This window comes from Phacochoerus africanus, chromosome 3 (assembly GCF_016906955.1).
Source record: "Phacochoerus africanus isolate WHEZ1 chromosome 3, ROS_Pafr_v1, whole genome shotgun sequence".
Lineage (NCBI taxonomy): Eukaryota > Metazoa > Chordata > Mammalia > Artiodactyla > Suidae > Phacochoerus > Phacochoerus africanus.
Window position 1 is genome coordinate 75,465,046 of NC_062546.1, and position 15,226 is coordinate 75,480,271.

The 15,226-nt window shown below is 31.6% G+C and overlaps 1 protein-coding gene across 1 annotated transcript in view; it reads left to right on the forward strand.

Moving 5' to 3' along the window:
• Positions 1 to 15,226, forward strand: part of LRP1B (LDL receptor related protein 1B) — a 1,901,444-nt gene that overhangs the window by 1,452,584 nt on the left and 433,634 nt on the right. Inside the window, exons 38-41 of the mRNA XM_047772014.1 lie at positions 5,591 to 5,717; positions 5,848 to 5,999; positions 6,293 to 6,417; positions 7,563 to 7,934. Of these exons, the coding sequence (XP_047627970.1) occupies positions 5,591 to 5,717; positions 5,848 to 5,999; positions 6,293 to 6,417; positions 7,563 to 7,934 (776 nt within the window). The remainder of the gene's footprint in view (positions 1 to 5,590; positions 5,718 to 5,847; positions 6,000 to 6,292; positions 6,418 to 7,562; positions 7,935 to 15,226) is intronic.

Consider the following 15,226-nt stretch of genomic DNA (forward strand, 5'->3'; position numbering starts at 1 on the left):
GAGTTTTTTTGTTTGTTTTATTTTGTTTTTTGGCTGCACCTATAGCATGTGGAATTATCAGGCCAAGGATCGAAACTGCACCATAGCAGTAAACACACTGAATCCTTAACCCACTGAACCACTGGTGAACACCAAAAGTTCATTTCTGAAGTTGTTTATAGGAATAACTTCTTCCACCACAGCACTTCCATAATTTTAATGCTGAAGCCCCTACTTTCATGACTTACAGAGACTTACAACTAACAAGTTTTAAGCACTGCTGTTAGCATTTTTCTCAGGTAATTCTTTATTTACCCGTTTGCCTCAGCCATTAAACAGAGAGCTTCATAAGGGTCACCAAGTGTAATTCAATTCACATCATCAGCTCCAGGACTTAATAGATACCTAATTAATATTTGTTGAATGAGTGCATGACTGCAATGAAAAAACACATTTGAGAACCATCCACAAAACTACTGCCAAAAAAAAAAAAAAACTAGAAATAGTGTTCAAGTTTATACTGTCTCTAGACTCTCTTCCTTTTAGCAGAATGTTCTATTTGTAGTTGAGTTATTTTTATATTATAGAGCCTCTATGCAAAATAACACATTCAGGGCTTGAAAAGTGATTTGGGATAGGCATGCAATACTTTCTCAAAACAAAAAACTGCACATAAATGAAGGGAAAGGAACTGTGGTGAAGCCTTCACAGGAACACAGAATATTCTGCATTACACTGTATTTCTTATAGGAGATGAAGGATTTCAATTCATGTATTCATGAAATGTATTCAGACTGACAATCTTATTTTGCTTGTGGAGATGGAGACATTGACATGTTGGTCTACAAAGTATTCAATCAGTATTAATCACTAAGTGATTCCAGTGAAAGTGTTAAGCTACTACTGCTAATCTATAGGGCTTTGGTTTTATTTTTTGTATTTTTCTTACATTTTAAGTAACACTGTTGACCCCTACTCTAGCAGAGGACAAAGGGACAATTTTGATTCTTAGCCAAGACAACTGACTACATAAGAGAGTGATGTGATGTTCATTTTTTTTGTGTGTGTGCCAGCATGGAATATTTTGGTAATTTCAGATTTTATGTTGCATATCTAATAAATTATCTACATCATTCTTAGAGAAGGGATAGAAATATGAATAGTAAGTTTATTGTAAAAACTGTGAACCAGATCTATGCTCCAGGAAAATAGTTTAATAGTCAAAGAAAAGAACCTTAAACTCAAAGAAAATGATTGATTTAGTGGCTTTTCATTATTATTCAGATATTTAAAATACATGAGTCACATTTAATAATATTTTTATTTTTTAATTGTGAAATAGTTAATTTATGTTAGTTTCTGCTTACAGCAAAATGATTAAGTTATACATATATAGTTTCTTTTTTATATCCTATTCCATTATGGTTTACTACAAGACATTAAACCTGATTCCTTGTGCTATACAATAGCATCTTGTTTTTTATCCATTCTATATATAATAGTTTGCATTTGCTATTCCCAAACTCCCAACCCAAACCTTCTCTGGCCCCCTGGCAACTACAAGTCCGTTGTCTATGTGTGTGAGTCTGTTTCTGTTTCATAGATAAGTTCATTTTTGTCATATTTTAGATTCTACATATAAGTGATATCATGTGGTATTTGTCTTCCTCCTTCTAACTCAGTATGAGAATCTCTAGGTCCATCCATGTAGCTGCAAATTACATTTCATTCTTTTTATGACTGAGTAATATTCCATTGTCCTATCTACATATCTATATCTATATCTATCTCACATCTTTATCCATTCATCTGTCGATGGACATTTAGGTTGTCTCCATGTCTTGGCTAATGCTATTTCTTTAAAAATTGAGATGCATTTGTTCTTCCCTTTCTGCCACATACACTTTACACCTTTACTCTTTCCCCAACAAATTTGGATATTTTCATATTACTTATTTCTCAAAATATATTTATTTGAAATTATTCAAAGATATTTATAGTACCTTGAAAATATACTTGTTTAGCTTGAATCTAGTTGCAACTTTAAAAGATTTATTTTCCTTTTTAAGCATAACCTGTGTGTAAATTAATTCTGACATCATATAATTGCCTTATGATATATTAAAACACTTTTGGGGGTCAGTAAGTATATGCTAGGTTTTTAGGACCTTCAATGCTACCAAATTGAGTATTTTACCTATTATTCAAATGTCAATAATTAATTGGAAGTTAACTCATGATATGTGTTCTTTGCACGTATTCCTACCAAAAACTTGTGTCTAATTAAGAGAGAGATTTGTGTTATGATGATGACAATATTTGTATAATCCTTCAAATGACTTTTGAGTATCTTGCTTTAATTTTTAAATTCTGTAACTCTAAGCTTCTGTAAATAAAGGGATTTTCATTTTAGGACACATTATTATCCAGAGAAATTTCAATTGTATAGTATAACACTTGATTTTGACAATATTGAAAATTTCTGGATCTAGGGTAACCTTGAAAATATTTCCAGGGTTAGATTAACCAAGCTAATACTCTAAAGGTAACTTTCCTGGCTATGTAATACAATCTAACAAAAAATTCGTTGCAGCAAAATTTTTACTCAAATGGGGACAACATCAATTTGAAATGCCATCACTGAATCTTAATTTCCATGAAGTCTCAAAAACCAGTGAAAAACATTTCATTTCTTCCCATTGCTAAAGATCACATTTAAATACCAAAAAAACTCTGTTTATTAAAGACATCTCAAGCACATCTTTGTAAATTACTCTCAAATTATTCATAAGTTTCTCTCTGCCGTTTTATAAGTTAGAGAGTGTTCTTTCTCTACATTTGGTTTATAATCCCCAGAGAATCTCAAGGTGCTAATTCTATTCAATTCTTTACTTTCAATTTTCGTGTAAGGAGCAAATAAATTATTTTTTGCCTGACATTCATAAAATGTTGCTTAATTTTGGTAGAAGGAGGATCTTCTAATCTTATTTAGTTGATAAATATTTAGCCATAAAAGTGATTTCTGCAGTCACTTTGGCTTCATAGATAGTTTGTTAAATTACCACTGAAAATTTGACTAAAATTCTCTATTCAAGTTAGTTTTGTTTTGAATATTTTTTTAATTCCTAATTTTTTTGCCATTCATCCAAGCCTCCTGCATGGAAATATTGCACATTTAAAATGAATAGAAACTACTTGGGGGGAAAAAGAGACTTTTTCTCAACGCTAAGACATTTTTTCATGTTCCATTTTGTGTTTTTAAGTATGGAGATCTTTGTTATACTCTTTATACCCTAGTACCCTTTTTACCCTAGTAAAATAACATTTGATATAAGAATATTATACTGTGGCATTATATTTCTATTTGGTGAGACAACATAGAGATGATACAGGTCTGGGTCAGGAAAGCTGGAGTGCATCCCCCTTTTCAGCCATGTGAGTATGGATTATTAATTTCCTGAACTGTAGCATCCAAAGTTGTGAGAACTAAATGTATTAAATGACTCATTTGACCTACACACCCAATATGTTTATTACTCATTTAGTACATTTGAAAGCAGATTACTATTAAATAAAATGTATATTATACACATTTTCCTTTCAGATCTGAACTGTGGATTATGTTAAAAGTAGATTACAAGAATCAGGTTGAAAAAATAAGCACATGTCTATTTTGGCTCCCCAAATGCCTCATTCACAGTATTACATCCCCTGACTAGTCATATTAAGAACATTAGTGAGGTTTCCTGGTGACCTAGAGGTTAAGGACCCATCATTGTCACTGTTGTGGCTCGGGTCACTACTGTGGTGGTGGTTTAATCCCTGACCCAGTAACTTCTGCATGCTGCAGACTCTGCAAAAGAAACAAACAAAAAACAAGCATTAGTAATGCTAAAACTTCTCCCTAAAATGTTCAATGAAGCAACTGATTTTACCTTTCAGTTAAAATATTTTTAATAATTTTAAAAAAATTTTGGCTGTACCTGTGGCAAATGGGAAGTTCCTAGGCCAGGGATCGAATCTGATTTGTAGCTATGGCATAGGCAATGCCAGATCCTTAAACCAGCCAGGGGATAGAACCTATGCCTCATCAGTGACCCAAGCTACTGCAGAGATGTTGGATCCTTAACTCACCGTGCCACAGTGGGAACTCCTTATTTCTAATAACTTTTAAATATAACTTAAAGATTTAAAAATCATAATTTTAATACAAGTATAGATATTCCATGCCTCCTTTAACCTAGATCTTACTAATAAATTATTAGTTGGATTTCTTGCTATAAAGTTTCCCTTTCTGATTTATAGAGCTTGTAAATATGAATGCAAGTTTCTTCAGGATTAATATACTTGGGATTCTAGCCACACCTCATGTTTGTCTGGTTGTAAAAGTTTAACACATTTATTTATACAGCATTTTCAGGAAGAAAAAAATCAACTTTTAAAATAAATCAAAACAATATGCATAAAGGAAATATATATATATTTTTTTAGGTAGTTTAGTATCATTTTTCATGGATAATACAAAATATGAATGTAGGTCTTCTTTGGTTTTCCCATACAAATCTCACTTTCTTTTATACACAATAGTTTTTATATATTTACTCAAATATGCACAGAATACACACCCATTTTTGCCTAAATGAATCATTTCCATATTTTTCTAAACTTTAGTCATTGCTATTATCAGACTGAATAAAAACTTCAGTGGGCATAGCTTCAAAAGAATAGATCTAATTCATCTGAAAGCATGAATTTGTAATATAATTATAATATTTGTTGACTTAATTAGTGAATAAAAGCATGGATTATGTACCTTTTGTTTTTTAACATTTTTTTTGACATCTTATTTTACTTCAGCATATTTTGGATTTTCTTTCCATATTTTATTTCTTCCACAGTCCTTCTATATTACATTGTATTATAAGATTATTAAAATAAGAACATCTGCTTTGTATGAATTCAGGTTTTAAGATGGAGTCACAAAATAATTTATAAAATTCAAATTAGAATAGTTACATTTATCAATTTAAGTGGACAAAATCAAAACTTATGACACATTCATTATTTAAATAAATTTAAATTTATATACAATTTGATTTTAAATATTTTTATTTTTACAATTTTCTAATTACCTACTGCTTATTATAATAGTAAACAAGAAAAAAGATTACTCCCTCATTTATTCTAAAGCCTAGTGGCAGCAAAAAATATTAATAAACAGTAACATTGTAGACAAATACAAATAGAAATTTGCCACTCTAATTCATGCTATGAAGAAAAGTACAAGGTGCAATAATCAGAGAGAACACAGAAGGCTTCTTGAAGGAAATGATGTGTGAGATACAATACACAGGAACAAATTAAGAAAGCAAGTTGCTAAAAAGCATTTCAGACAGCGAGTGGCCTGTACCAAAGTTATTTTGGAAATTCTTCCTCATGATTTCTATGAATGGTTAAATATTTTTGTATAATAAAAATTTATTATATACACACATGTATATTAATGTTTATAAGATTATTTTCATTGTTAGTACATTATTGCTGTAATTATTATTTTTATGCACTTTTGTGTTTATCTGCATATTAATAGAAGCCAACAATTTAATTTCAGCTACTTGTTCTGGACTGAATGGGGACAGATGCCCTGCATTGGAAAGGCTCGCTTAGATGGCTCAGAAAAGGTTGTCCTCGTAAGCATGGGAATAGCATGGCCCAATGGCATCTCCATTGACTATGAGGTCTGTTCGATTTCTTTTAAGTATTTAATGTGTGTTAACTGCCAACTTATGTTAGTCCACTTGTAGCATTGTCTTATTTTCTTTATAAAACACAAAACATCTTGTAATATTACTTTTTAATTGATCTTAGGAAAATAAATTGTACTGGTGTGATGCTCGTACAGACAAGATAGAAAGAATTGACCTTGAGACTGGTGGGAATCGTGAGATGGTGCTGTCAGGGAGCAATGTGGATATGTTTTCAGTTGCAGTCTTTGGGGCTTACATCTACTGGTCTGACAGGTAATTTATTTTTTCATAAGTATTTGAGTCTCAAAATGTTATTTTAGCCCTAGATGATTTACCCTTATAGGATTAGCCATTCCTTAGCAAGGTCACAAAAAGGATCTCACAAAACCATGTTATTTCCCCAGAAAAAGGCAGTTTTTCTTCCTATTCCAGGATCAACCTTTTCAATGTCACAGACTAATGTTGGTTTCTTTCCCTTCTACTGGGACATCTGTAATCTTCACCTTAAATAACTAGCTTGACTTGAATTAAAGATTGTTGATCGTGTATGTTCAACTTCTTGGCAGAGCACATGCCAATGGGTCCATCAGAAGGGGCCACAAGAATGATGCCACGGAAACCATAACCATGAGAACGGGTCTTGGAGTCAATCTGAAGGAGGTTAAAATCTTTAACCGAGTGAGAGAGAAAGGTCAGCACTCTAATATGATAAATGACTTGTATGGGTTTTTTTTTTACATTTATTTATTAAACTTGTTATGGATTAATTCTTGTGAGTCCAAATCTCAAGACCCTATTTTTACATCTAAATTTCCTAAAAAGATCATATAGTAGCCTAATGAAATGAATCCATAATAGTTCATACATGTATATTTTTGCCCAGGACAGTGCATATATATGGACATGCAATATACTTGGCAGATTTTCAGTATATGTTTAAGCTAACTAATATAGAAACACTTTATAAATATACATATTTAATGAAGACTGCAAAGCATAATTAGGATAATAGAATAAAAATCAGCTGGAATGTTGTTTTGGAATTATATTTTAATATATAGAGTATGGCTCCAGAAGTTTGCTATTAGTGTGAATTATGTTGAGTCATCATTTCTTTAAATTATGTGTTTTGAAACTAATATGACAGTGACTAGGATATTTTTTAAAATATCACTTCCACTATTATAATGTTTATTTTAAATGTTCATTAAATTTTAATTAATTTTCTTGACATCAAAGGAAGGTATAATATTTTTGGAGATGATGGCTTCATAGAAGAGAATTAGTCTGATATAGAACTCTTAATACCATATTATACATTAATTCAAAACTAGGATTAAAAATATATGCCCAATAAACTTAGGATGTTAGGCACATTGGAACCATACATTTCTTTGATACCTTATATACTTCATAGACACAGACTTTAAAGTAGTGCATGTAATTGTTTTGGTGAATTCAGTTCATGTTTTGAGTGAGTCAGTTACCTGTACTAAAGATTACAGTATATAAAACTTATTGTAATCTCAGTATCAAGTTTCAAAATAGAGTTATGCAATTAACTGGCTGATTAAAGGAAATTCTTAATGCTTCTATTTGAAAGTTGGGGAAGAAGAAGAATGTTATATCTGAAATAAGAAATCCAAGGTTTTAAACTGGAGTGATCTTTTAAAAATCAGTAGTTTATAGTGGTTAAATTTTTACTGACCAGTCTAAAAATTAAGGATAAAAAACTAGAATTTTCAACATTATTTTAAAAATATTTTAGAAGAAAAAACTACCTGAAAAACAAAAGAAAAAACACAAATGTGTGTGTATCTTTATTATTATTCTTAGGGACAAATGTTTGTGCCAAGGACAATGGGGGATGTCAGCAACTCTGTCTCTATCGAGGAAATTCCTGGAGAACTTGTGCTTGTGCCCATGGATATTTGGCAGAGGATGGAGTTACTTGCTTAAGGCATGAAGGCTATTTGCTGTATTCAGGGAGAACCATATTAAAAAGTATACATCTTTCTGATGAAACCAATTTAAATTCACCAATAAGGCCATATGAAAATCCACGTTATTTTAAGAATGTGATAGCCTTGGCTTTTGACTATAATCAAAGAAGAAAAGGTACCAACCGAATCTTTTACAGTGATGCGCATTTTGGAAATATACAACTTATTAAAGATAACTGGGAAGACAGACAAGTCATTGTTGAAAGTAAGTACAAAAATTTATATTTAAATAGTTTTGTGGAAAAGAGTATTATTTGGATTAGTAGAGAAATTAGAATGGGAATTGCATGTAGCAATTATATTTTCCTAGAGTTTATATTCAAGAATGAGTGCAACTATATCATCCAAAGCCCCAAAAGTAAAAGAAGCAATTGTCTGTGAGCATGTATAGCATCTATATTATGACCATTAGCTTCTAATCATGGAACTTTCAATATATTTCTTTATAATGTTTCTTATAAATAAGTATTAAAATTCATGGAAAATAATTTTTCAGTATAAAATTTACTAATCTTATTTTCTTCCAGTGGCTGAAATTATATTTTTAAGAATATCAACTTAATTATATTTGGTGAATTTTATTTTCTCAAACATCAGAGGTTATTTTGTGTGTGTATGGATAATATATACATGTGTTATATATATTAAAATGATCTAATATTTTTTATATTTTATAGAACATAGTATTGTGTGAATTATCTATATAATTTAGACAAACATCTTTCCTGTCATCCAACTTTTACAGAGATTAGCTTCATATGCCTCATTCAACATCTCTCTCCCCTTTATATGATTTCCATATATTCCTCTCTTTTCCAATTTCACTATACTGGGGTCAGTCTTTTTCATTACTTTTTAAATTGCAAAATAATACATGCATTTATTGTAAACTGTTCAAGTAATATGGATTTTAAAATGAAGCTTCTGCCTTATCACTGCAACATCAATTCAATTCGCTTACTCATAAGTGACCACTGTTATGCCTCCACAGTTTTATGTTTGTGTATCATTTGTAATTACAAAAATGGAATGATTGTATATGCAATATTCACCTTTTTTCACTTATTCTATATCTTAAAAAGCTTTTTTTTCAATACATAAGGCTCTATGTTTTGAAAGTCTGTATAGATCCTCTACTAAGGATTTGAAAGTCTGTATACATCCTCTACTAAGGATATACTATTTAACCAGTTTCTTCTTGATAATTATTTAGGTTGTGTTTGGTGTTTACCTACCATGTCGCAATGAACATTTCTGCATATAAATGTTTTTTTTACACATATAAGTAGTTCTTTAGCATAGCATCCTAGAAATAGAATTACAAAATCAATCTGTTAAGTTTTTATAACTGGTCAAGTTTCTTTCCAAGACAACCACATAAATTTACATTTTCATCAGTTGTTTATTAAAAGGCCTATTTTCCCACAATTTTGTCTTCAATAATTTTATAATTTAGTTTATGACTAGTATGTAAAAAAAGTCAATTTACATTAATATATATTTACCAGATACTCAGTGAGATCCACTATCTACTCATATGTTCACTCATAAGGAAAATAGATACTTTACATCAAGCTTCATATTATCATTGCAATCCTATGTGAGGCATGCCACTGTTTATTTTGTTCTCTCAGTATTTAATATCCTTCACAATCCTTTTTCCATAATCAAATCCGACTCAGTCTTTCCAAGTCAGTTCAAGTGTATGTAAATACATATTCCTGTTCCCTTACTCTGTAGATTATCATACTTGTTGATAATTTCATACCAATTTGTATATCCCAGCACATGCCCCTTTGGCATGTGTATGAAAATGCCACTATAACTGTACTGATCATAGAGCTCAGACATATTGATGATTTGTTGGTTCTTTGGGTATATCTCTATGACATTTACATTGCAATGCTCTTTGGTCCTCTGATTTTCTAGACTGCTATAATTCAGAGTTGGAAGTGCTCACATTGCAGCCATAACCTGTTAACTTATTAATTCATTTTCTCTGCTCCAGATTCTTTGTCAGGCACCCTAGGTATAAAGATGACTATGAGTCCATAGACCTTTAGAAGCCACAGTTTAAGAAGAATTTAAGGAAATTTAAAGGGTCAACAGGTGTCTAATGAGTGAAGTGGAGAAGGAGAAGAGGAAGAATTCTATACCTGTGGTCCCCAAGTCTGGTTCCTGAGCATCCTGATACGTGTTCAAGGAGTCTAGAGATCAAAACTATTTTAACAATAGTGCTAGATACTTGCCTTTTTTGCTGTGTTGACATTTGCATCAATTGTGCAAAAGCCATTGTGGCTAAATTGCTGGTACCTTAGCACTATTGAGACAGTGCCACCAAGCAGTGCCAGTAGTAGTTGTATTTTATATTACCACTTAATAGCAGGAAAAACGAGAGAGAGAGAGATCCTGTTTCATTTGAGAATGTCCTTGAAGAATGAGTAAAAATAAATTATTAAATCTTGATCCTTTAGTACACATCTCCTTAATACTCTGTGTGATTAAATACATATAAAGCAGTTCTGTTGCATTCTGAAGTACAATGGTTGCCAGAAGGAAACCACAGATTTCTGTCATTATTTGAGTTCATGCTTATTTTAAGGAACATCATTTTTTACTTGAAATAATGAGGACAAGGCAAACTATGGTTATTCAAACCTGGGTGTGTGGTAGAATGAATATGAGTCTGCTATTATAAAGAAAATGATCTACAATATTTGTTGCAAGTAATTTTTAAAAAATTAAGCTTTCTAGTAAAAAATAAATTTTTAGAAGAGTTGTATTCACCACAGTAAGCTTAAAATTTTCCCAGTACTTAAAGGCTTTTCTGATGACATGGGTAGTGATGTTACAGTAGTGTGATTTGGGGGGTGTTGCACACAGAAATTGTCAACATTTGGAAGATATGTATGACTCAGGGAACCAACATTTCCAATTGATGTGACAAAAATCATGCTTGGTAAATGATCCATCCAGAGTCTAAGCTAGATCAATGAATTTTAATAGAGTATGAAAAGTTCATCACTATTGTTTCTGATTCCACAATGAAGCTAACCTTTAAGTAACTACCACTTGTCATGTTGCTGTAGTATAAAAGCATATTTAGAATTATCTGAAAAGGCTATTAAAAACATTCCTCCCTTTTCCAACTCCATATCCAAGTAAAGCTATATATTCTTCACAAATTTCAACTAAAACAACACAGCATATATGATGAAGTAGATGTGAGAATCTAGCTGTGTTCTTACAGTCCAGACATGAAACGAACTTATAAAATGATAAAAACAGTGCTGTCTTCTCATTGAAAAAATTTATAGTTTTATAAATGTGCAATCATTTTTGTTTTCTAAAGGATATTAATACATATTTAAAATAAATACTTCAGTTTAAATTTCTAATATAGTGATAGCTGTTGACATAACTCACATATACAAACATTTCGTTGGAGTCTTCAATACTTTTTAAGAGTGTAATAGTCCTTGGGTCAAAGAGATTGCAAACTACTCTTCTAGACCAAAGGCTCAAAAAATTTTAGGTATAAAGACATGAAGAACACACCATAAACAAAGAGTAACACATCATTTGGTATAATTAGAACATGGGTTGTATGGCATGAATTGATGTGAGATGAGGCCAAAGTCCTAGAGAGGAGTCCAATATTAAAGGTTTTGTTTGCTAAGATAAGAAGTGTCACAAAAAATAGTTTAAGATGTAATTTATATACTATACAATTCAATTGTACAGTTCAATAGTTTTTGGTATGTTTTTAAAATTAGTTAAAACATAGATAAAATATACATATAAAACATTTTAGTAGTATGATTCAGTGACAACAATTACATTCACAATATTGGGCAACCATCACTACTCACTACTATTTCCAAACATTTTTATCTCCTTAAACAAAAACCTTGTTTAAGCAATTACTTCCCATTTCCCCTACCTTTATTCTCTGGCAACCATTCATCTATTTTCTTTCTCTATGAATTTGGATATTGTATCTATTTCATATAAGTGGACTCATACCATATTTTATTGTGTATAGCATATTTCACTTAGCATAATGTTTTGAAGGTTTATCCATATTATAGGGTGTATCAGAAGTTCATTCCACTTTTTACAGCTGGATAGTATTCTGTCATATGTATATATACCACATTTTATTCATCCATTCATCTCTTTATGGACACACAAGTTATTTCTACCTTTTGGTTAGTGTGAAAATGGTACAGTGAACACTGGTGTACTAATATTCAAGATAAGGGGGTTTGATTTTATTTAGTAGACAAAAGGAAAACAGTGTTGTAAGGTACACTCTGTGTATCTTTGTGTGTGTTTAAAATCACGTCTTCATTCATCTATCTATGGACACTTAGGGTACTTCATTTTCTTGGCTATTATGAATAATGTTCCAATGAACATGGAAGTACATATATCTTTTATATCATTTTGTTTTGTCTTCTTGGGATAGCTACCTAGGAGTGGAACTGCTAAATCATATGGTAGTTCTACCTTTAATTTTTCAAGGAATCTCCATACTCTTCTTTACCATAGCGGCTATACCAATCCCCCCACCCCCCGCCAACAGTGTTCAAGTTGGCAACACTTATTTTTGTGTTTATGATAACAGTCATTCTGACAGTTATGAGGTGATATCTCCTTGGGGTTTTGACTTGCATTTCCCTGAGGATTAGTGATATTGAGCACCTTTTCATGTGTTTGTTGGCTATCTGGATGTCTTTGGAAAATGTTTATTCAGGTTCTCTGTTCTTTTATTTATGGAATTATAATTGATTTACAATATTGTGTTAGTTTCAGGCCTACAGCATAGTTATTTAGTTATATATATGCATATATATAATTATATATACATATATAATTTTTCTGATTATTTTCCATTGTGGGCTGTTGCAAGATAATGAATAGTTTCCCCTGTGCTGTACAGTATCCTTGTTGTTTATCTATTTTATATATAGTAGGGTGAAACTGTTAATACCATACTCCTAATTTATCTCACCCCCACCCATTTTCCCTTTAGTAATATTTAGTTTTATTTCCATGTCTCTGAGTATGTTCCTGTTTATGGTAAATAGATTCATTTATATTGTTTTTAGATTCCACATATAAGTGAAATCATGTATTTGTCTTTCTTTGGCTTATTTCACTCAAGTGTGAGAATATTTAGGTACATCCATGTTGCTACAAATGGCATTATTTTAATTATTTCATTTTTTATGGCTAAATACTATTACATCGTGTGTACATACATATATGTGTTTATAAAGATATATACCACATCTGTGTCCATTCATCTGTCAATGGACCAGTGGACATTTAGGTTGCTTTCATGTCTTGACTATTGTAAACAGTGTTTCTGTGGGCACTGGGGTACATGTATCTTTACAAATTAGAAGGTTTTGTTGTTGCTTATTTCCCCAAGATGTATGTCCATGAGTGGGAATGCTGGGTCATGTGTTAACTCTGCAGTTTTTAAGGAACCTCCACACTGTTTTCCATAGTGACATTCCCACTAACAGTGTAGGAGGAATCCCTTTTATTCATACCCTTTCAAGCATTTAATATTTGTAGACATTTGATGAGGGCCACTCTGACTTGAGTGGCCTAATATGTGATCTATCCTGGAGATTATTCAACATACACTTGAAAATGTATATTCTGCTATTTGGGGGTGAAATGTTCTCTAGTCATGTATTAGGTCCATCTGGTCTACTATATCATTTAAATCAATGTTTCTTTATTGATTTTCTATTTGGATGATCTATCAATTGTATACAAGTGGTTGTGCTAAAGTTACCTATTACTGCTATGTTACTGTCTTTTCTTGTATCTTATTCTTTGCTTTATACATTTTGTTGCTATGTTGGATGCATAGATAGTTACAAATATTACATCCCCTTGTTTAATTAATTATTTTATCATTATGTAATGCCCATCTTTGTCCCTTGTAAGTCTTTGTTTAAAAGTCTGTTTTGTCTGACACAAACATTGCTACCCCAACTTTATTTTTTTGTATTGGAATATCTTTTCCCATCCCTTCATTTTCAGTCTGTGTCTTCAGATGTGAAATGAGTCTCTAGTAGACAACATATTTATGAATTTTGTTTCTTTATCCATTCAGCCACCCTGTCTTTTCTGAAGTATTTAGTCCATTTATATTTAAAGTGATTATTGATCACTTACTGCCATTTTGTTAATAATTTATTGTTGGTTGCAGTTATTTTCTGTTCTCTTTTTTTCTCTTCCTTTGCAATTTGTTGACTTTCTTTAGTGTTATGTTTATAATCTTTTGTGTTTTAGATTTTTGGTTTGTGGTTACCGTGAGGTTCATGTATAACAACCTACATATATAGATTTTATTTAAGTTGACAGTTGCATGCATTTTAGCACCTTCTGAAAGTACTATATTTTTACTGCCCCCTTTCACAATTTGTGTATTTGGTGTCACATTTTACATCGTTTTTATTTGTGTATTGCTATCTAATTATTTTAGATGTAGGGAATTTTACTGAATTTTCCTTTTAACCTTCATACTAGCTTTATAGGTAGTTCACCCACTACCTTTACTACATGTTGGCTTTTACCATTAGGATTTAAAAATATATTTCTTATATGTAATTCTTTCTTTTTCCTCTTGCTAAGACTCTAACTTTTGACATTTTAATTATAACATGTCTTGCTGTGGGACTCTGTGCTTCCTAGATGTGGATGCTTGTTTCCTCTGCCATTTGCGGGAAGTTTTTCGTCATTATTTCTTCCAAAGGATTTTCTATCCCTTTATTATCTATCTCTCATCCTTCTGAGACCTCTATAGTACAAATCTTAGTTTGCTTGGTATTATTTCAGAGGTCTAAAACTATAATAATTTATAGAATTATTATTATTTTTTTTTTGCTGTTCCAGTTGGGTGGTTTCCACTTTCATGCCTTCCAGATAGCTGATCTTTTCTGCATCCTCTAATCTGCTGTTCATTTCCTCTAGTGTATTTTTAACTTTGGTGATTTTATTCTCTGGTTCTAGTTGGTTATTTTTTATATTTTCTCACTTTTTGTTGACATGCTCACTGAGTCCATTCATTTGTCTCCCACATTTGGTGAGCTTATTTAACTATTTGTTTGAGTTTTTATCAGGTAACTTGATTGTTTTATTTAGTTTCTATTCTGAAATTTTTTTTAATTTGAAATATATTCCTTTGTCATCTCATTATGCATAACTCTCTGTATTTGTTTCTAGGATTTAAGTATATCAGCTAGATCTCTTGGTCTTGAAAGAATGTCTTTTTGTACAAAGTATCTTGTTGGGCCTGGAAGCACTATGCCTATGTCACCAGAGTCAGGTGCTCTTGGTGCTGTGGGTGTTTTCCTAATTTGGTTGGGCTGTGACTGTTACAGGTGCACTAGAGCTGAAGTTGGCCCCCAGGATCCACGCTCTGACTACAACTGCTGTGGACATTCTAATAGGTGGAGATGGATCCCCAAA